Below are 18,950 nucleotides of genomic sequence, written 5' to 3' on the forward strand. Positions count from 1 at the left end.
CGAATTTGGTATCCTGCTTCATTATTTCCTCCTGGGTGCATACTGGGTATGCGTCAGCGAGTAACATCACGATACGTTTTCCAATTCCGGGACAGGCTCAGGCCTTCTTTGGTCTCCCCTTCCTCCCTTCAGGTGTATGACCTTCCAACCCGTCTGGTCCTGCCCATATATCGCGGCGGTGTTGTCATTGCCAATTTGTCCGTGGCCCTCCCAGCCCTTTGCCAACTTAAACTCGTCGGGGGAGAGCTTATTGGCTCTGCCGTGCCTCTCCGTCAACTCATGCAGCTTGGTTCAATGGGTTCGTTTGCAATGTTTGGGGATATTGGTTTGCTAATCGTTTTTCAACTGGACTCGCATCCACTCTTTTTGTGGTACTCGTGCGAGGCCTGTGTCCGTGAAAATGTCTTGGAATTCCGTCAATACTTCTCCGATTTTCGTACTAGCTGTAGGTTTCTTTGGGTCTTCATATACAGTCACGCCCGTATGATGTTTGGTGGAGGAGGAGCAGTCATGTATATATAACCTCCATAGTCTCCGAGGAGATGTTGGAGATCCCTGCACAACAGCGATGTTGTTATGCATCTTCTAGGTTCCGCCCCGTGACACCAGCGGTTTCCTTTGGCCAGCTCGTTTTTCGTTAGTCATTTGGAGAACTCGTCCCTTGGAGGTAAAGGGTAAGCGTCAGGGACTACGTAGGAATCGCTTTAGATCCCCTTTCGACTATTCAGGGCTTGCTTTTGTGCTCGACGTATCTCATGGTCTGCCCTCACGTTTCCGGGACAGGACTGTACTCTCGCAACGTGTCTCATGACCAGGTCATTCTATTCTGGACCCCGCGGGGTGAGGAAGGAACATTTGGTAAATGACAAACTCGTCGAATTTGTCCTTTTCAAGATTCGTAAATAAGGTTGTTGCGTCCATGATGTGCTCTCTAAGGCTGAGCAGTGCCAGACCGTTTGCAAGTATTGTTCAAGGTCTTATGCTCACCAAGCATGAGCAAGACAGACAACATCATGCTCGCAAAATCTCGACGCTAGTCCTCACCGTAGACCTCAGAGATGTACCTTTTAGCATCAATCGAGTCTTTGTGCTTCTTTTCCCCAACTTAAAGAGTTTGGTCATCGAATACCGCATTGAAAAGGGTTCATGACGTCTGCCAATAACAGTGATTGGGAATCCCGCTGCTATTTACTAGGCCTCATGTGGAAGCATGCTAGTTGTCCCCATCTCAGCACAAGGTCCCGTAGGGCGCGAGTACGATGAGGTATCCTCATGCCCTAGGTAAAGCAGAATTAGCTTGCAAGTGGGGATTTGACGATGTTTCAGTTGTGAAGTGTAGTATCATAGTACACTAATCTCCTGATTCCAATGGAACTTGTGTATCTGTGCTTCTTAAAGGGACTGGTGATGGGTGTTCATTTTGGATATGGAAGCCCTTAGAGAGATTTGTGCAACTTGCTTAATAGTATATATGATAATAAAAATTAAAGAATTTACTTACTTGATTCTCTCATTGTTATGTTGGACAGAAAGGTGAAGGAAGCTATTGCTAGGTCCAATAGTGAGATGAAGAGTACATAGTATATGTGGTTTAGATATATTTGTACCTAGAACGGAGTACTATATCTTGGGTATATTCCTGGGTATGTGATGAGATATCTCGTTGGCATTATTCTACATTGTGAGAATGCCCAGGTGTTGTTGTGACGAAATAAAACTTGAAAGTTGTGTGAGTTTTGAGAAAGAATGGTTCCAGGGTTACGATGTGGATGAAACAATGATGCCTGGCCTAGAATATGGAAAAATGCACAAGGTGAGAAAGTAGATGAACCCTATTACCAACATGCATGTGTCTCCTTCCCGAAGTATAAAATACTTCTGCCATTTTTTAATGCTCATTACTAATATCTTCCGTGGTAGAATGAGAGAAGGTACATCTGATAACCTTGGAAGAGTCGTAACCTCCTCAATTTGAAGTATGCTGACAATCTTGGGACCCTTTGGAGAACACACACATATTTTTTGACCTATATGGGGCCCCTCATAGCTTGGTACTCATGCCATGGGATGAACAAAGTGTCGTTTTATATTTCATAGGGTTATATATAGCACTCCACTGCGCATGTGATAGATAACCTAGCCCCTTTCCCAAAGATACCTACAGATCAGTTGGAGTTTAAAAGATGTTACGCTGATACGATAACATTTCAACATGTTCTCTTTATTCCAAGAATATATCCAAACTCTCACTACATAATTAGAAATAGTGATCTAGTCAGATTTTGTGACAAACACAAAAGGGGTACGCTCTTTGCCGTGTAGTATGTCGGGTGGTTTCTATCATAGCATTTGCTACGGAAATTGTGACTAATCAGACAGTTTTCATTACTCCTGTTCGACTCTGTTCATAAGATGACTACCTTAGCAAATATTTGCGCAGTGAGTTGATCAATACACTTAGGCAGAGGCTGATGATACCGTATCTACACGATCCATTCAGATATTGCCGTAAAATATATGGTAGCAAGTCACAAAAAAGTGACGAATCGAATCTCAAAGATGCTAGGATTGACTTTCGTAACTCATATTAGCGCTATGTTAGGAGAGAAATGGACGTATTTAAAATACATCAACTGGTGGTAAAGACAACGCTATTTAGTTGAGAACATCCATGTGATAATCTTCAATTCGTGGAATCCTTCACCTCGGCAATGAGATTTGCCAAACGGGCTTCCATCTCTTGTGTAACGCCCTTAGGATAGTAGTAAGAAGGTGGATGCTGTCGTGGAAGAAGAGGATCCTCATAGTCCTCTATAATGATAGTCAGTGTACAAGTCGTCCTGTGCTGAAGTCCGTGAACGGCACAGGTAGCTAGATTGAGAGGCACTTACTGATATTGAACCTCTGGTCAGCAAGCCTCGCCTTGGCCAATTCTAAATCATCCTTAGCCTTCTGCTCGTTCCAGGCAGTTAGCTTCACATCCATGGTGGATTCTGGAGTGAAGGCGGCGTCACTAAAGGACTGGGTGGGGGTGTGCAACTGGCTTGGCAGGCTAGTAAGTGGACGAGATGAACCAGAATTGCTGTTTTGCATGGCTGAAATATCCTCCTCTATGTATTCGATAAATGTGTAGTGAGTATTTTACTGCCTCGGAGTTAGCGATGTTGTGTTCAATGTATTTTGTGAGTATGGAGTTGACTTACAAATCACACCCCACTTGGAGGAGTATAAAGGTGATTCTGTGTGAATCTACTAGGTTATGTACCTACTGTACTTTCAGTATTGATAGGTACGTTGAACCAAACCTAAAGTTTAATATCTGAGTGACAGTGTATACCCGGCTAGTAGCGCGTATGTAGTTGGTAGGAGGTATCGAGGTTAGGTTCAACTTAGAAGGCAGCTTCAAGTTCAGTGTTGTAAAAGGCGTTGAGGGAAATGGGGTGCCCCACTATAGATCCCTTGGTGAGCTGCAATGTGGAGAAGGCGCTTTATGTGGTGTACTATTACTAGTACCTAGTAGTATCATGCTTGCTACAACTGTTGTGCTGCGTACAACCTCATTGGCCAAACCAGAATTGCTCAGGCGGTCCACGTTAGGTAAGCCGCACACTAATGCACTGTAACCCCACGTTGATTTTTTATTTCGAGGTACTTGGGTACTTCAGTGGGTATGTCTCGGTTCGCGAAAATCTCCCCTCCCTTTCTTCCACGCCCGGAAACTTTATAAGCCCCTACTTACACTTTACAACGCGACGGTGTTTCCTTAAACATAACTACTTTTCTCTTCTGACCGCCAAGAAGCCACAGCATCTGAGTTTTTAGACATTTCTTGGACTATTAAATTACAATCTATCATACCCAACCAGCAAAACAAAGTCACAATGGCACGACGAACAACACCCAACGTCCCAGATGCATGGGAAGATGACTGGGAGGTGCAAGCTGACAAGGCCGCCTCAGCTGAAGAAACAAGACAACCATTACCACCACCAGCACGACAACCACAGCCCATGAGCAAAGCAGAACGTCTTGCAAAGCATGCCGAATCCAACCGTAAGCTCTGGGAGTCAGCGTATGTCTTTTGGTTCCCCCCTCCACCAACCCAATATAATTGGGTAGAAACTAACACCTCCCCCCCTCCCTAGCGAAGCACCCCTGGACACATTCCACTACCTCGCCGCCCGCTCCGACCCGCCCCTCGCAACCGGCTTCAAGCCCGCCGTCAAGGTTCTCAGCCGCAAGCCCGCGCCGGACCCTTCTGCGGGCGGTGCCGACGACGACGAAGACGACGAGTCTAAGAAGGCGCCCCAGCTCTCCCCCGAGGAGATGCTCGCCAAGCGCCAGCGCGAGCGCGAGGAGAAGCAGCGTCGGTACGACGAGGCCCGAGCCAAGATCTTCGGCACCACCACCACCCCCAACAACGCAACTGCCGGCACGGGACTAGGCACAGGATGGGGCAACTCGAACCCATCCTCCGGCACTTCTACGCCCGGCGCCGTAACACCCCCCTTACGCTCCGCCGATGGCCGTGGGCCACGAGGCAGAGGGGGGAGAGGAGGGAGAGGGGGCGGGGCACCGCACAGACGCAACGAGAGCCGCGGAGATCGAGATCGAGATCGAGACAACAACAACAACAACCAGCGTCCGGGCAGCCAGTCTAGCACCGGTGGTGGTGGGCGGGAACTCTACGACCCGAACTACTCGTCCAAGCCCGGACTCCAGTTCGAGCGAAGAGGAGGGAGCTACAACAATAACAACCACGATGGCGGAGCACCGCTGTCGCGACGCTCGACCCCGCGGGAGGAGGACCAAGTCGTCCGTGCCCCTCGTGGCCCTGACGGATCTGGAAGAGGTGGTTTTGGGTTTGCGAAGCGTGGGGCGAGAGGTGGCTGAAGGCCTCGTCTCGCCTAACACAATGAAACAAAGAAAGAAAGAAAAGTCAACTACTATGAGGAATATTGGTTACTTAATTGTTTAATTCTTAATTTTTACCGGACTAGCCCGTGGAGGACCTAACTAGCTTAGCTACCTACGGTAGATTTCGCCAGTAACAAGGGCTACCACCCGCCGCCGATCTTGCCGGCTAGTTGCACCACCCTTTCCGTGGCGTTGCCGCCCGACGCCTTGTCCTTGCCGACGTCGCTCATCACCTCCCGGTAGCTCGTGTACGCTAGTTTATCTACCCCTATGTCCGTTATGGCCGCCCAGTGCGCCAGGATATCAAAAATGTACGAAGGGGAAATGCCACCTACTTCGTCACTCCGGCTCTTATCTCCATTCACAGCCCCGTTTTCTAGCCTCGCGGAGGTCTTGCCCCCCTCGGACTCTGATAAGTCCGATTCTGAGTCCTCGGCTGAGAAGTACGCCTCATCCACCTGCGCAAGCCATAGCTTCTGCTCCTGAGGCCCGGGTTTCGTTCCTGCCTCCGAAACCCTTCTCCTCTCCAGCACAATGGGATCGTCTACCTTGACCTGACCCCCGCCGTTTGTACAGCCTCCGGGACACGCCATGACCTCAACATATGCGTACTCCAACCCGGCCGCTTTACTTCCCACTGCCTTGCGCGCAGCTCCTGGCATTCGTGACGGTCTTGCCGGTCGAAGCTTCCGTACGAGGTTCTGTATGTTCCGGAACCCGTAGTACCGCGCTGCTTTGAAGATGGGATCACCCGCTGCAGATCTCACGGTGTACTCTACAACATCGGCATTGCGGCCCCGTATGTTCTCAATGCGGGACCCGGGATGTCGCGCCGCCACATACTGTAGCGTGTAGTACAGGTTACCGCCTGAAGTGCCTGCCAGAGGGTCTGGGCACCCGCTTCTTGAGCGTGGAGGAAACAGGAACCGGCGGATAATGGGATCGGGGAAGGAAGTCTGTTGGACTGTGGGGATGGGGATTCTGGGGAGGCTGAAGAAATCAATGTTCCGCGACTCCGTCAACATGAGGATCTCTTTGCTCGTGATCACACAGTCTACATCTCGTACGCCCCGACCAGGCTGGCCACTACCATTCCATACCGCATCCGTCAGCTCTTCGCGGCTCGCTTCCAGTTTCTTGTCGAAGCATGGCATGACGGCGAGATGCCATATACGGTCCGGAGAAATCCCCAGAATTCGGCTCAGCGTAGTCTTGAGCAGCGTGCCTGTGACAGCCTGCGGCGACTTGACGCGCGATATGTGCGGCAACACATACGGGTGTGTCTTTTCTGCGTAGCATACCCACCCAGGACAACTTGATGTTAAGATGGGCTTTGCGACACTGGTGCTACTGGAGTTTAACGCTTCCTCCGCACCGAGCACTAAACACGCTTCTCGCCCCGCGTTCGTATCAACCACCCACGTAAACCCGTTGTTCCACTTTCCACTCGTGCGCAGGCCCTCGGTACCCATAAGCAGTTGCTCAATCATACGTCCGGCATCGCGCTCGCTCACACCAGCAACAGCCGCTAGACTTGCGCGCGTCTGTGGCGATACACTGGCGACGAAGAGCTTTGCATCCGGGTTCTCGAGACCTTCGACTTTGAAATTCTCCTTCTCAACTACTCCATTGCCGTTGACGTGGCCATTGATTTGTGGTTGTGGTACCACGCGCAAAGCTGGCGCGCCGTCGAGAACGGATAGCAGCTCTGCATGGCTTTGTAGGCTGACGAGCACGGCCTCGGCGGAGGTCACGCATCCGGAGCATGCGAGGCAGTCTGTCAACGAGATCTGTGCTGGTTCATTGCCATTTTGTCCCTGCGATGCTTGTTGGCCGTCGAGAATAACTTCGTGCTCGAGATCGTTTGAGGAGTAGTTCTGCGGAGGAGCAGCGGGGAGGGTCTCGACAGGCTTGATGCAGGCTACGCCTGGCGAGATGAAGTCGTTCAGGTCGTCGGCTGAGAGAATTGCTGACATTGTGTTCCGTGCGCGCGGTTGGTAGGGAAGGCGACGAGAGAGGAATGGAGGGAAAGTCGGGGGCTCCGACTAGGCCTCTGGAAATCGTGTCTCGCTCTCGATTGTTGTTCTCTTGTTATACTCGCAGGATAGATATTCTATAGAAATTCGTATATAAAGACCTAAATAGGCAGTAGGGTAGAAAAAAGTTCGATAGAAATCGAGGTTCGGCGCCTGCGTAGGGTAGTAACGAAGGTACTTTTTAATAACTTTCTTGCCTTGCTTGTACTTCGGATCTTTAGGGATTAGGTTAGATGGGTAGAAACGGTAACCGTCGAAAGTGAGAAAACGGCTAGGTTATGGTGTGTTTCTTTTGAATGTGGTTAATCGATGGTTGTAGGGAGTCCAGACAGAATTTGTGAATCGTATCGTATGTGAATACGTAGGTAAGAACGTCTCCAAAGCCAAGATTGATAATAGGATTGGTTAATACTGTAGGTTCCTAGGCCGAGTTTGAGTTATGTGCGCGCGAGAAAAAGTTGAGCAGTTCCAAGGTAATGCTGCTTTGAAATACAATACAATACAATACTATAATTAATCACATGTAGCACATCCCTTAGGTAAGTTAGGTCAATACATAGGTTTGGTTTGTTCTTTCTTTCTTTCTTTCTTTCTTCCGCGGGCGATTTTTTTTTTCATTTCTGTCATGCGAAATCGGCTCCGTAGTATTGGTCGGGTGGCGGCATTCTTTGGAGGGCGGGGGGGGGGGGACCCCTCTAATACTACCGTACACTGTGGGGCTACACTAGCTAGATATCCATGGATGTACGTTGTAGTTATGCTTATGCAGTACTACTAGAGGTAACTATGTATGCACTAAAATTATTAATGTTGAAGGTCCGTAACTTGCTGGAAAGTGCTTATGTACTGTACTGTACATAAATGTGGGTATTGCGAACGGCGACGGACGGGAAGAAAAAAAGAAAAAAAGAAAAAAAAAGAAGAGACAGGTGACGTAGTCGTCCGAGCCGAGCCTTCAAGTTGTCACTCACCTGGCAAGGCAGTGCCTACACTTTCGAGTCCTTATGTAACTACCTAGTAACTCACCATTAATGCTAACCTTACTTCTGAACGATGAAGCTTACACTCACAAGCTGCGTAGAAAATTTGAAGTTATTCACAATTTCACATGTGACTGACCACCAACCAACTAACCAACCAACCAACCAACCAACCAACCAGTCAATGCTCTCTTAAAATATATATATGGTCTGCTATTTTTAGTAGCACGTTGCACTGTTCATGGGGTCTTTGGTCCGTCCATTCAGTGGTGTATCGCGCATGAATCGCATGCATCGCGTCCCCAAGGTAACGAAACATATTGTAAAGAAAATGGCGCCGGGAAAAGGCATTATTAAAGGACGTTGCAAAGTAACTATAACAGAACAAATATACTTTGCCCTCTGGAGTCTTAACTCGAATACGTCCACCATTAATTACTTGAACCGGCTTGCCAGATTGATATCCACGGACCCTTAGCACACTACTACCTAGTATGCTAGGTACAATACCTAACTACTTATGTAGGCTATTAGCTCTAATTACGGTAATTAAAGCCTCCAGGGCTAGCACCTCGAAATTGTCAAGAGTTGTCATTGTCACTGCAGTCAACAGAAAAATAACACGGTTTGCAACAGAAGAAATTTCGTATAAGGCGAACGAGACCTCTGCTTCGCCCCTATGTCGTGAAGCCAAAGAAGCTCATCGTACAGTATCGTCAGAAACTAATCTTGAAAACCAGTTTTAATCCCCTGAACTGAAATAAGCCTGTACGTCCGTAGGGAAGACGCCAGGTAGTATCGTAAAGTCACAATGCCATCCTCAAAACCCCCCATTACTCTCCTGTTGAGTATCCTTGTTGTTTGCGTTTTTTGGAGCGCGTTTTCGAAGTGCGAGTCGACCTGAATAGTATTATTCGGCTCTCCCTCTTACGCAACCCAAATCCCCAAAAGGCCACCGATTTGCCATCCTATTTCCTTATGGCCACATCATCGCATGGGTTTCTGGAGGTCCATCCATCCACCTTAACACATCTCAAAGCAGCACTCGCAGCAGTCGGCGCAGCATTCGCATCCTTCCTCGCACACGAAGCAGCAGCACAGCGCAGCTAGACACCCCTTAAGACAGCCACCACCGCCTGACTTGCGCTCTTGTGGGGGAGGTTGCTGCTGGTATTGCATTTGCGGCTGGCCTTGTGGCGGGTAGTACTGGCCGGGAGGAGGACCGTAAGCCTATTCATCATCAAGTTAGCCTTTTAAGAAGAAGAAAAGGTAAAAACTAGAGTGAATAGATGGATGCGCGCGTCGCGTCGCGGTTGGTGGTTGACGTATAATTAGCTAATATGGGATTATGTGGTAGCTCGGTAGTTTAGAAATCATGAGGTACAGGCAAGGGGTGGGTGGCATGATAGGATGCAGGATGCGATCTTGGCAGTGTTTGCGATGCTTCCCATATGGCAATGGTGAAGCAGTTCATTTCGATTGAACGTACCGGCTGAGGCTGTTGCGGGTAGCCGCCATAGCCCTGTTGAGGGTGCTGCTGGCCGTAATACTCGTTGCTGGCCATCGAGAAGGATTGACAGGATCGACGGTATTGATTGAGAGTGTCTGCGACGATTAGCTAAGAGTTAGCCAAGAGATCTAGCGGTAGGGAAAGGAAGCTTGTTCAAAAATGCGCAAGCTCGAGAACCGCTCAATTGAGTCCCATTAATTTTACCGATGCGAAATACGTACTTTGGCTTTGTTTTTGTCGAGATGGGTAGTTTCTTTGCTCACTTCTCAGAAGTAGGCGGACAAAATAGTACGAACTTGTGTTGTTGCAAGGTCGAAATTAACGAAAGTTGAAAGGTGACGATGAGAAGAGTTAAGTTAATAATAATTATTGAGATCAAGAACCAAGAACACGAACGAGGAAGAAAGGCGGTGGGTCAAATACATATGTAAAAAGAGTTCAATGCGGCAGACCTGCATATGGGCAGGTACTGACAGTACATACTATGTATTGTAATTGTACATTGTACTTCGTACATGCCTGTTATGTAACTTTTAGCGCATGTACCTGTGGTTACAACATTAATCTGGCGCTCCTTCTTTCTCTATTGAGTTTCAGGGAGGCGCAATGTACCCCATAAGCTACAATTGGTTAGCTATTGCAAGTGTGCTGTTGTACTATTTCCGGCGCATCTTTTGTTGTTTCGGATAACGGCCATTGTATGGGTACAGTCAAGTATGGGTACATTTAAATGGATATTTTGGTACCTACATGTACTTTAATGCTCCCCAAATTCCCCAAATTCCAATGCTCACCTTACATAGCTGGCAAGGTACATAGTGCGTTTTACCGTACACACATGTAGCTGCTGCGGCAATCCGGCACGCAATGCAAAGTGGCTCAGCCGGATGTACATAAACTGAAATACTGAAAATATGTACATCAATGATACACCAGATGTTGGCCTGCCATCATGTATTTTGCCTCGGAACGCGTCACATGGCATGAACTGAATATCAATCATTGATTCAACGTTGAAACTTCATCAGCCCCCTTATTCACAAGCCCCAAGTTTGGGGGGGCCCTTCTTCATTCGTGAATTCGTCCCAGCGCTAGTTGCACAAGATCCCCCTTCTTGCGACTTGAGATAACTACATGTACATACATATAATTCTTCCTTCCACTCTGAACGTACGCTGATTCGAGATGTTATACTTGAATCTTGGCTAAAGTGACCACCATCAACATACATACATACATACATACATACATACATGTAGCTATCTACTAGCGTAGTAAGGTTAGTAGTTGAACAGCGCATCGCATAGCATCCAACTACTACCTAGACCGCTATATTCTGAGAACAAAATGTTTGAGGTGTCGTACGGCAGCGCATGTAGATGACCATTTCCATATGGGATTCGGCATATCCCATTGGCGGCCTCCCTGCCATCTCCCATCAGCCACGTATGGGAAATATTTTATCGACTGTGCGATGTGTAACCGTCCCCACAAGCCTCAGCCATCTTAAAAGTTCCCAATGCCGATTCCATACTCCGTAAAAAAGAAATCATTCAATGATTGTAATAATAATAGTAATAATAATAGTTCGCGCTAAAATGGCCGATATACCCGACCATACTGGGATGTTGTGGCCTGTCAGTTCTAACTTCTAAGTTCTAAACCCAGCAGCAACAGCCCAGCCAACATAACTGCCTTACAAGGGATAGTTATGATAATTGAATATCAGCCGCAACGCAGGCTGGCAGCTGCCAAGGTTAGCGGCCTAGCCCGCCTCGAGCTATTGAAGTTAACGACGCTCCAATAGTTAGCATATACCTTGTATATATAGTAGCAGCGGCTATTTAATTTTGGTCGATTCTCAATGTTAACTATGTAGCATCAAGACATATACCCGCTTTTTGTTCAATGCTCAATGTTCAATTTTCAACATTAATTACAATTTTCTTAGACTTGGCAATCTCCAGGTACTCTTGTGTCTAGGTACACTCAGACCTCATCACGATAGTTACATCATATGTATCTGTAAGTCCAGATCTAAGCACCGTGCTCTAATCGCAACACGGCAGATGCCATGAAACACCAAAAGCACATCATAGGGCTGATAAGTTAATTGCCAAGAGTCTCGGCTCCCGAAGACCCTTTCCTTTATAATATAGACAAGCCGAAGTGACTCTCTTCACTACCATAAGACACTTTTGTTTTCTCGTTCAACTACCTAGGTACAAAAATAAAGACAAACTCTTCGTTTCACGTCTCCACGTTATAGTCAGACTACTCATTTTGGTCTGGTCTAGATACTCCAAATTAACTGCTTACTCTGCTACCGCCTTTTTGAGGTGGGCATGTTTGATGGAGGCCAGATGGTAGATCACTGATCCAGTTGCACATAGTTGGCGGGGAAAAGACCGGAATCCCCCTTGTAGTGACCGAACCACCAGTCCTCGTCAGGGAACTCCACATTGGTGACTGTAGCTCCTTCAGGGAAGCTCAGTTCTACGATTCTCGTTAGTTCTACCGTCATCTGGGGTATATTAGTTTTGGATAAGGTTGCTTACCGTTGTCCTCAGCAGCCTCGTAGTCATATTGGGCTGTTGCCGTCTGACCAGTTGCCGCCTCCGGCTCAGCCGCCGGGGGAGGCGGAGGAGCGGCGTGGCCAGCTGCCGGGGCAGGGGCAGGGGCAGGCGGAGCTTCCTCCGCCTCATCTTCGACAAGTTCAACGTAATTGCTAGGGAATAATCCCGACTCGCCTTGCGAGTTAGTACCCATCCACCAATCTTCGTCTACCATCTCGATGTTGGTGACGTATTCGCCTTCTCGCAGCTCCAACTCGTTGTCCTCGGCCTTCTCGTAGTCATATTGGATCAACGCACGTCTGCCGCCGCTTGAAGCCGCTGCCGCCTCGGCCACTGGTGCATGGCCAAACTGAGACTCGGCAACCGCAGTGGCAGCAGCGCGGGGATCGTAAGCCTCCTCTTCTCTTGGCAGATCTTCCTCTCTCGGAAGTTCCTGCTCAATTTGGCGAACTGGGAGAGATCGGGGAGGCTCTTGTGCTGGTTCGAACTCGGGTTCGGGTCCGCGAGGAACGGGCACCGCCATACGAATGGGGGAAGTGTCCCGTTCGGGCTCCTCCTCCTCGTCCGTAACCGGTGGTGGGCGAGGAGGCATACCAGGAAGTGCAAATCCTCCCGTAGGAGCACCGTCCGAAGGTCGAGAAGCCAAAGGAGGTGGCGGCGGTGCTCGGTCGTTTTCGTCAGCAGGTGAAGGAATCTTAGGTGCCGACGGAGCTCGGGCAGCAATAGGCTGTGCCTCCTTGAAGCGGTCGCGTAGAGCACCGACACTTCCTGCCGGGGACGCTGGAGGTTCTTGGCTAGTCTCAGTCTCGCCAGTCTTCTGCCCTGATAGGCCACGGCTGTATCCTGCGGGATTAACCGGAGCCCAGCTCTTGCCCGTGTAGCCGCTCTGCCATCCTGCTCCTCCACTCTTCTGTGCTGTAACAGGAGAAGTTGCAGGCTTCCCAGCGGCGGAACCACCACCTTGCTGGGCCTTCTTCTCGGCCCAAATCTGAGCCGGGGTCTTTCCTCCTTGGTCAGCAAAGGTTCGGCTAGCAGATCCAACGGGAGGAGCTCCGGCTGCCGGTGAAGGACTTCCAAGGCCCGCGGCTGTAGGAGTCGGTGCCTTGGTGCCTGTGAATGTCGACGCGCCTCCCCATTTCTTAGCAACCTTGGGCTTGGGAAGCTCCGTAATGCGTTCGGCCTGGTGGAATGCTGCGCTTCGCTCTGCCAGAGATTTCGGCTGTTCGGCCTCGGGTTCAGGCTCGGAGTCGGCAGGCTTCTGAGCCTTAGCTCGGATAGCAGCAATGTCTACTTTGCCTACTGGCTCATAAGAGCCCTTGACGGGCGTTGGTCGATCATCTTTCTTTTCTCTAGCCGCAGCTCGAATAGCAGCAATATCAACTTTCCCAACCGGCTGGTAACCACCTCCAATCACGTCCCTAGGCCTATCGTCTTGTTGACTTGAGCCATTAAATCTTGAAGGCTCTTGCCTCTGGCTTGTCAACTCGGCCATATTGACCTTGGTCGGTTTGTATGCCGATTCGACCTTCTGGATTTCGGACCGAGAAACCTGCGGTGCATCTCCCCAGCCATCATCATCTTTTTGTCTCAAGCTTGCGTTTCGCGCAGCGACTATGGGGTTGAAAGAGCTAGACGAAGTCGTGGTGGAGAAAACGGGCTTCGATTTTACCGGTGGGGGGGCCCCTCCAGTGTGCACAGGCGCACTCCCACCAGCTGTATATTTGGCACCAGAAGCATCAGATATTTTCTGGAGAATGTTTGCAGGTTCAATGTCGGTGTCGGAGCGAGCGGTAATTTGTACGTGGTATCCCTATATCAAGTCAGTATCAGGCTTCAATGCTAACGTTCAGTTTACGCACATGGAGGATTTTAGAAACAGCGTTCAAATGACTGGTGAAGTAACCTTTCGTTCTCTCAGGAACGCCACCGCCGCACTGCAAACTGTTAGCCAAATTATGATAACCCAAGTTCGAAAGGGGGAAAAACAAACCCATGCAATCAAGGCATGTTTAGGTAGGCCAGTATTTGGATCCTTGATCTTCAGGAAGGCGAATTGGATGCGACCTTCATTAAAATCTTCGATAAGTTCTTCTAGTTCACCAGATCCAGTAGATTGGACCTTCAGGACACTCTCCTTATTCCCACTATCTTGGAAGGCATTTGCTAAAGGAGCTTGCACGTAGAAGAGAGCCCATTGACCGTAAGTAGAAGAGCTGCCCGACGGCGGAGCAGGGGCATTGATGACTCCTTGGTAGCTACTCTTGATCGAGGGACCATTTATAGAAAGATTCAGCGAAGCCATTTCGAGTGTATGTGTGTGTATGTTCAAGGAGACCCGTCTTTCGTGGTCGAATTGTGTAAGAATAAATAAAATGAAAAAAAATAAAGAGAAAGAAATCTGGTTGAAAGTGTCAAGATGAAAATGACAAGAACAAGTTGAGAATAAAACCAGAGCTGGACTGGGTGGGGGTGATGTCACAGCAACAACCAGGTACCTAGAATAGATAGCACCCTTTGGTCCCTTTAGTACTAAGTACTAGGTAGGCAGATAGAGAGGTAGGTAAGCAAGTAGGTATGAAGACCCAGAAGCTTCAAGCCTGTACAAACTTAGACAGCTATACTATGAATTTCCGAGATGAAGTTTATGGAAATTTATCTTGAATGCGAATGTGAATGTAGGGGATTGACAAACATTGAGCATGTCAGAGAAGGAAGAGAGAGAAGGTTGAAGCCTTTGAAGAGTTCCAATTTATCGATACGTAGCAGCAAAGCCCACTGTAGAGCCCACTGTAGCCCACTGCAGCCCAGTAGTTTCGATTCGTGCCTGGCGAACAATTGCTAGCCAAATGCTGGGCAATCGTTGGCCATTACGAAAGAAAGTGGGCTGTGTTTCGTTTCGAGCCCGGTCCTCGGGGTCGCCTTTTTCCTTTTCTCTACATCCAAATGCCAGTAAACCATAGGAAGTAAGGTGTACCTACAGTAGTACGAAGTAGTCAGCTTCAACGTTGGTACTGAGCTGTACCTAGTTGATTGCATGTATTACCCTACCTATATACATATAATCTATAAATGCATTCATACCTACATTCACGGCGCTGATACTCACGCGTTACATGCATACTCATACACAGTATATATACTGTACTTGAGCTAGTAAACGCCTTTAGGCACATAATATCCTATTCATCCCCAAACAATCCAATACATACAGTATCTTTTACATAGTTGTACCTTTTATTCGCATCATATCATCCAACACAACGCGGCTGCCCTTGCGCGCGGCAGGAAGCATCAAATAATTTAACGTTTGAGTTAATTAGGTGGTTTAACACCTAAAGTCACCAATTGTTTGCCGTCTAAGTCAGCTAAGTCTGTCATGACCACCAAATTCCTTTCTTCACATCTCACTTAACTACTTCCATCTTCATCTTCATCTTCATCTTTTAATACTCTTTCCATCTTCAAATCCCAATATATTCTTCACCTTAATCTAAGCATCGCGACACAAGATCAACATTGGATGGACACAATTAAATACCCTTTCCACCAAACGTCATACCGTCTCTCCTTGTTCGATATTCTTCGCGTTTTTGTGCCTTGGTTGCGACCTTCGACTTTCAACCACCTACCATCCCTACCTAAGGTACGAACCAAAAATGGTTCTACTATCGGATTCTTCGTCGATAAGCTCCTTGTCGTCTGACTCGCCTGAAGCTGATAATGATTTCGACGATACCATTGTCGACGAGCCAGCACCACCCCCCTCAAAGCGACAGAAGCTAGGCGACATATCCAGAGCCTCATCTGCCGTCCATGTTGAACCTGAGCCAGAGCAAGAGTCGGATCGCGACCTGGACGGTGACATCTCGTCGGACACTTCAGGCGAAATCCCAAATTCTCCAATCAATGCTAAGCTCGATGAGGATGAATTTCAGGAGCAAGTCACGGTGTGTGCTTGGGATGGTTGCCGAGCAGGTGACCTGGGAAATATGGACAGGCTGGTCGACCACATACACAACGATCACATCGAGAGTCGCCAAAAGAAATACACTTGCGAGTGGAATGGCTGTTCCAGGAAGAGCATGCCACACGCCAGCGGGTATGCCCTGAAGGCGCACATGCGCAGCCATACGCGAGAGAAGCCGTTTTATTGTTACCTTCCAGGTGAGCCTACCAATCCCCCCAAATCTTTGGACGGTAATATCTAACCACACCTCTAGAATGCGATCGCGCTTTCACTAGATCCGATGCACTGGCGAAGCACATGCGAACTGTCCATGAAACCGAAGCATTACGACCCTCTGACCCAGTACCCAAGTCTATGCAGACACAGTCCGGCCCGAAGTCTGGAAAATTAAAGATTATTATTAAGACACCTCAATCTCACGCTGCCGGCCAGGACGACGCTGTGGATGACGGTGATACTGCTTCGGACATGGCTGATTTCTTCACGCAACTGACAGAACATCAGGGCTTTTCCCCCCAGGAGTTAAATATGAGCATCAAGTCACTATACAGACTTTGTGTTGGAGAACTCAAGTGGACAAAGAAGGACCGCGATTCATTAAAGCGACGGTGCAAGGAAATGGAGGAGGCATATCGGCAGGAATGGCTGGAGAAGGAGACGCTGTTAGACCAAGTCATCCAGATCGAAGATGGCTGGTGGCAACGACGCGAACTGGTTCTCGAAGCTGAAGCCAAGGCTCAACTTTCCAAGAAGGATGAAGCTCAAGCATCGACAGAAGATAACCAGGCCCATGTCAACGGGTCGCAGGCTACGGCGGCTAGTGTCAGCCAACTCACAGATTAAATATATCTGATAAGACTTGCAATGGTATAATGAAATGCCACAACGCTGATTTATACGAGATCCTGGATGTAGGAGGCGTTTGAGGAGTCATGGGTGATATTTTGTGCGTTATATCAAATGTTAGGTTGGGAAGGTTCCAGGCTATTTGTGGTCTTTATGAGTGATATCAAAGTAAAGACACCTAGCGATAATGGATGGTATCTCAGCATTTCGACAACTGGCCGGATTCAGATTTGCTTTGACTGGAAACATGCAGGATCACTTATGTCTAGAAGCGAACTGGCTGTAAATAACAATGAGCTGACTTCCATATAATGTTAACTTAGGATGTGCTTATATAGTAGTACTACTTAAGAGATGGGACATCAACATTAAAATGAAAGGCGAGCTTCACGTTATGCATAAAGTTCGTTAAGTAAAGGGGGAGGTGATTCGAGATAGCTACTATGTACTACTATGTATGTACAGTAGGCACATGCATACAGTACATACTACCTAGGGTACATAACATTACTAGGTAACGTTCGACCATCAATGTTGTGGTTCCGAAAGTGACCAGCTGTCAAGTGGGTCAACCCCAGAACTCTCATCATCTTAGTCACTAAAAAAATGACGCAATAGGTTGCCGAAGTTTCGACGAAGTTGATTGATAAGATCTTTTTTTTTAAAGTGGTAATCAACTGCCCCTCCATTGGACTGACTCCATTTGTTGCCGTCCAAAACCCACATCTGCTGCACCTTGCCTTGAACTTGACAAGCCATCCGGCAACCGGCGTATTTACTGGAGGTACTCTCCATCTCTTCAGTTCACTCGTCGATATCGTCACTTGGAATATTCTTTATTATTTCCTCCTTTTTTTTTTCGCTATCGATATCGATAACTACGCCTACTCCAGTGTCTAACTCGAAAGAAACCCAAGATTCTCTTCCAGAGCCTTAAGAATTCCAATTTCTATTCCTACCAACCCCACAAGAGAGATGGCTGTGGTAAAAGATATTACCACCATCGACGAGTGGCAAGCTCACATCGGCTCTCTACCTAAGACCACACTTCTCATCATTTATTTCCACGCGCCATGGGCTGCCCCTTGTGCGCAGATGGCAGCTGTCATTAAGGCTCTAGCCGAGGAACAAAAAGACACTTCAGACTCAAGCTGGGTGTCCATCAACGCTGAGGATTTAAGCGACGTATCCGAGACTTACGATGTAGTCGCCGTGCCTTACGTCGTCCTCCAGCGCAACGACCAAGTCGTTGAGACTGTTAGCGGTAGCAACCCCGCCCTGGTCCGCAAAGCCATCGAGACCCATACCTCCTCCTCCACCACTTCCTCCAAGCCCAACGGCACCACCGCGATTGCCAGCAATGCTGAGACTGGCCCGGAAATAAACGGGAAGAGCGAGGAAGACCAACTCACACCGGAAGAGGATATGCATAAGAGACTTGAGGGACTCGTCAACGCTGCCCCCGTCATGCTGTTCATGAAGGGCACCCCCAGTGCCCCGCAGTGTGGATTCTCTCGCCAAATGGTGGCGATCCTGCGTGAGCGCAGCGTTAAGTACGGATTCTTTAACATCCTAGCCGACGACGATGTGCGCCAAGGCCTGAAGAAGTTTGCGGATTGGCCCACATACCCCCAGTTATGGGTATCGGGTGAACTTGTAGGCGGACTGGATATTGTAAGTGTCTTCCATACATCCGTAGTTACTTTGCTTTTACGCAAATATGCTAATAAGGACGGTTTGGTATAGGTCAAGGAGGAGTTGGAGAATGATCCTGATTACTTCAAGAAATTCAGTGTCCCTAAGGAGGAAGGTACTGCGGCGGCATAATACAGATGTTGAATATTCATGAAAAAAAAGAATTAAAAGAAGAAAAAAGGAGAAAAAAGGAGCCCCGCGACTAAGATAGCATACGATACCACCGCTGTTCTTACTTGATTCTATGTGCGAATGGATGGCTACGATTTATGTGATTCACGGCAATGCCTACGAAGAACCGTGGTAATCTAATCGGGCAACCCAAACTCTGGTGTGGGCTGAGTTCCATATGTTAGGGGACCCCCTCCCCTGGGGAGTCCTTTCATTCCTAGGTAGACCTTACTTACATTCCGCGGTTATTTT

At 48.3% G+C, this 18,950-nt stretch overlaps 7 protein-coding genes across 7 annotated transcripts; 3 read left to right on the forward strand and 4 right to left on the reverse strand.

The window, feature by feature from the left end:
• Positions 1–2,302: 2,302 nt before the first annotated feature.
• On the reverse strand, positions 2,303–3,459 carry GGS25DRAFT_485209 (uncharacterized protein). Its single transcript, XM_049260524.1, has 3 exons — positions 3,204–3,459; positions 2,892–3,144; positions 2,303–2,811 (listed from the first exon to the last, which is right to left on the reverse strand). The coding sequence occupies exons 2-3, from the start codon at positions 3,091–3,093 to the stop codon at positions 2,684–2,686; spliced, it is 330 nt and encodes a 109-aa protein (XP_049117511.1). The 5' UTR covers positions 3,094–3,144; positions 3,204–3,459; the 3' UTR covers positions 2,303–2,683.
• A 257-nt stretch (positions 3,460–3,716) lies between these two features.
• On the forward strand, positions 3,717–5,574 carry GGS25DRAFT_485211 (uncharacterized protein). The gene is made up of 2 exons (XM_049260525.1): positions 3,717–4,072; positions 4,146–5,574. Exons 1-2 carry the CDS (start codon positions 3,882–3,884, stop codon positions 4,891–4,893), a joined length of 939 nt encoding a protein of 312 aa, XP_049117512.1. The 5' UTR covers positions 3,717–3,881; the 3' UTR covers positions 4,894–5,574.
• On the reverse strand, positions 4,976–7,195 carry GGS25DRAFT_220006 (cytosolic Fe-S cluster assembly factor nar-1). The gene has a single exon (XM_049256946.1). The coding sequence runs from the start codon at positions 6,891–6,893 to the stop codon at positions 5,058–5,060; it is 1,836 nt and encodes a 611-aa protein (XP_049117513.1). The 5' UTR covers positions 6,894–7,195; the 3' UTR covers positions 4,976–5,057.
• Positions 7,196–8,333: 1,138 nt separating this feature from the next.
• GGS25DRAFT_485213 (uncharacterized protein) lies at positions 8,334–9,882 on the reverse strand. Its single transcript, XM_049260526.1, has 3 exons — positions 9,665–9,882; positions 9,423–9,538; positions 8,334–9,163 (listed from the first exon to the last, which is right to left on the reverse strand). The coding sequence occupies exons 2-3, from the start codon at positions 9,495–9,497 to the stop codon at positions 8,957–8,959; spliced, it is 282 nt and encodes a 93-aa protein (XP_049117514.1). The 5' UTR covers positions 9,498–9,538; positions 9,665–9,882; the 3' UTR covers positions 8,334–8,956.
• A 1,448-nt stretch (positions 9,883–11,330) lies between these two features.
• On the reverse strand, positions 11,331–15,023 carry GGS25DRAFT_485218 (uncharacterized protein). Its single transcript, XM_049260527.1, has 5 exons — positions 14,010–15,023; positions 13,879–13,953; positions 12,002–13,829; positions 11,565–11,939; positions 11,331–11,468 (listed from the first exon to the last, which is right to left on the reverse strand). The coding sequence occupies exons 1-4, from the start codon at positions 14,319–14,321 to the stop codon at positions 11,815–11,817; spliced, it is 2,340 nt and encodes a 779-aa protein (XP_049117515.1). The 5' UTR covers positions 14,322–15,023; the 3' UTR covers positions 11,331–11,468; positions 11,565–11,814.
• A 416-nt stretch (positions 15,024–15,439) lies between these two features.
• On the forward strand, positions 15,440–17,226 carry GGS25DRAFT_485220 (uncharacterized protein). The gene is made up of 2 exons (XM_049260528.1): positions 15,440–16,183; positions 16,240–17,226. The coding sequence occupies exons 1-2, from the start codon at positions 15,676–15,678 to the stop codon at positions 16,827–16,829; spliced, it is 1,098 nt and encodes a 365-aa protein (XP_049117516.1). The 5' UTR covers positions 15,440–15,675; the 3' UTR covers positions 16,830–17,226.
• Positions 17,227–17,717: 491 nt separating this feature from the next.
• GGS25DRAFT_220113 (glutaredoxin) lies at positions 17,718–18,768 on the forward strand. Its single transcript, XM_049256947.1, has 2 exons — positions 17,718–18,506; positions 18,579–18,768. The coding sequence occupies exons 1-2, from the start codon at positions 17,808–17,810 to the stop codon at positions 18,657–18,659; spliced, it is 780 nt and encodes a 259-aa protein (XP_049117517.1). The 5' UTR covers positions 17,718–17,807; the 3' UTR covers positions 18,660–18,768.
• The last annotated feature ends 182 nt before the right edge of the window (positions 18,769–18,950 follow it).

Source organism: Hypoxylon fragiforme, assembly GCF_022984875.1.
Source record: "Hypoxylon fragiforme strain CBS 206.31 chromosome Unknown GGS25scaffold_4, whole genome shotgun sequence".
In the NCBI taxonomy this organism is placed as follows: domain Eukaryota; kingdom Fungi; phylum Ascomycota; class Sordariomycetes; order Xylariales; family Hypoxylaceae; genus Hypoxylon; species Hypoxylon fragiforme.

Coding starts and splice junctions, on each gene's coding strand:
- GGS25DRAFT_485209 (XM_049260524.1), bottom strand. CDS start 3,093: ATGCAAAACAGCAATTCTGGTTCATCTCGTCCACTTACTAGCCTGCCA. Junction 2,812..2,891: donor TGACCAGAGGTTCAATATCA/GTAAGTGCCTCT, acceptor CTATCATTATAG/AGGACTATGAGGATCCTCTT.
- GGS25DRAFT_485211 (XM_049260525.1), top strand. CDS start 3,882: ATGGCACGACGAACAACACCCAACGTCCCAGATGCATGGGAAGATGAC. Junction 4,073..4,145: donor CGTAAGCTCTGGGAGTCAGC/GTATGTCTTTTG, acceptor CCCCCTCCCTAG/CGAAGCACCCCTGGACACAT.
- GGS25DRAFT_220006 (XM_049256946.1), bottom strand. CDS start 6,893: ATGTCAGCAATTCTCTCAGCCGACGACCTGAACGACTTCATCTCGCCA.
- GGS25DRAFT_485213 (XM_049260526.1), bottom strand. CDS start 9,497: ATGGCCAGCAACGAGTATTACGGCCAGCAGCACCCTCAACAGGGCTAT. Junction 9,164..9,422: donor ACCCGCAACAGCCTCAGCCG/GTACGTTCAATC, acceptor GATGATGAATAG/GCTTACGGTCCTCCTCCCGG.
- GGS25DRAFT_485218 (XM_049260527.1), bottom strand. CDS start 14,321: ATGGCTTCGCTGAATCTTTCTATAAATGGTCCCTCGATCAAGAGTAGC. Junction 13,954..14,009: donor AACATGCCTTGATTGCATGG/GTTTGTTTTTCC, acceptor AACAGTTTGCAG/TGCGGCGGTGGCGTTCCTGA. Junction 11,940..12,001: donor CGAGGCTGCTGAGGACAACG/GTAAGCAACCTT, acceptor CGAGAATCGTAG/AACTGAGCTTCCCTGAAGGA.
- GGS25DRAFT_485220 (XM_049260528.1), top strand. CDS start 15,676: ATGGTTCTACTATCGGATTCTTCGTCGATAAGCTCCTTGTCGTCTGAC. Junction 16,184..16,239: donor GTTTTATTGTTACCTTCCAG/GTGAGCCTACCA, acceptor CCACACCTCTAG/AATGCGATCGCGCTTTCACT.
- GGS25DRAFT_220113 (XM_049256947.1), top strand. CDS start 17,808: ATGGCTGTGGTAAAAGATATTACCACCATCGACGAGTGGCAAGCTCAC. Junction 18,507..18,578: donor TTGTAGGCGGACTGGATATT/GTAAGTGTCTTC, acceptor GGTTTGGTATAG/GTCAAGGAGGAGTTGGAGAA.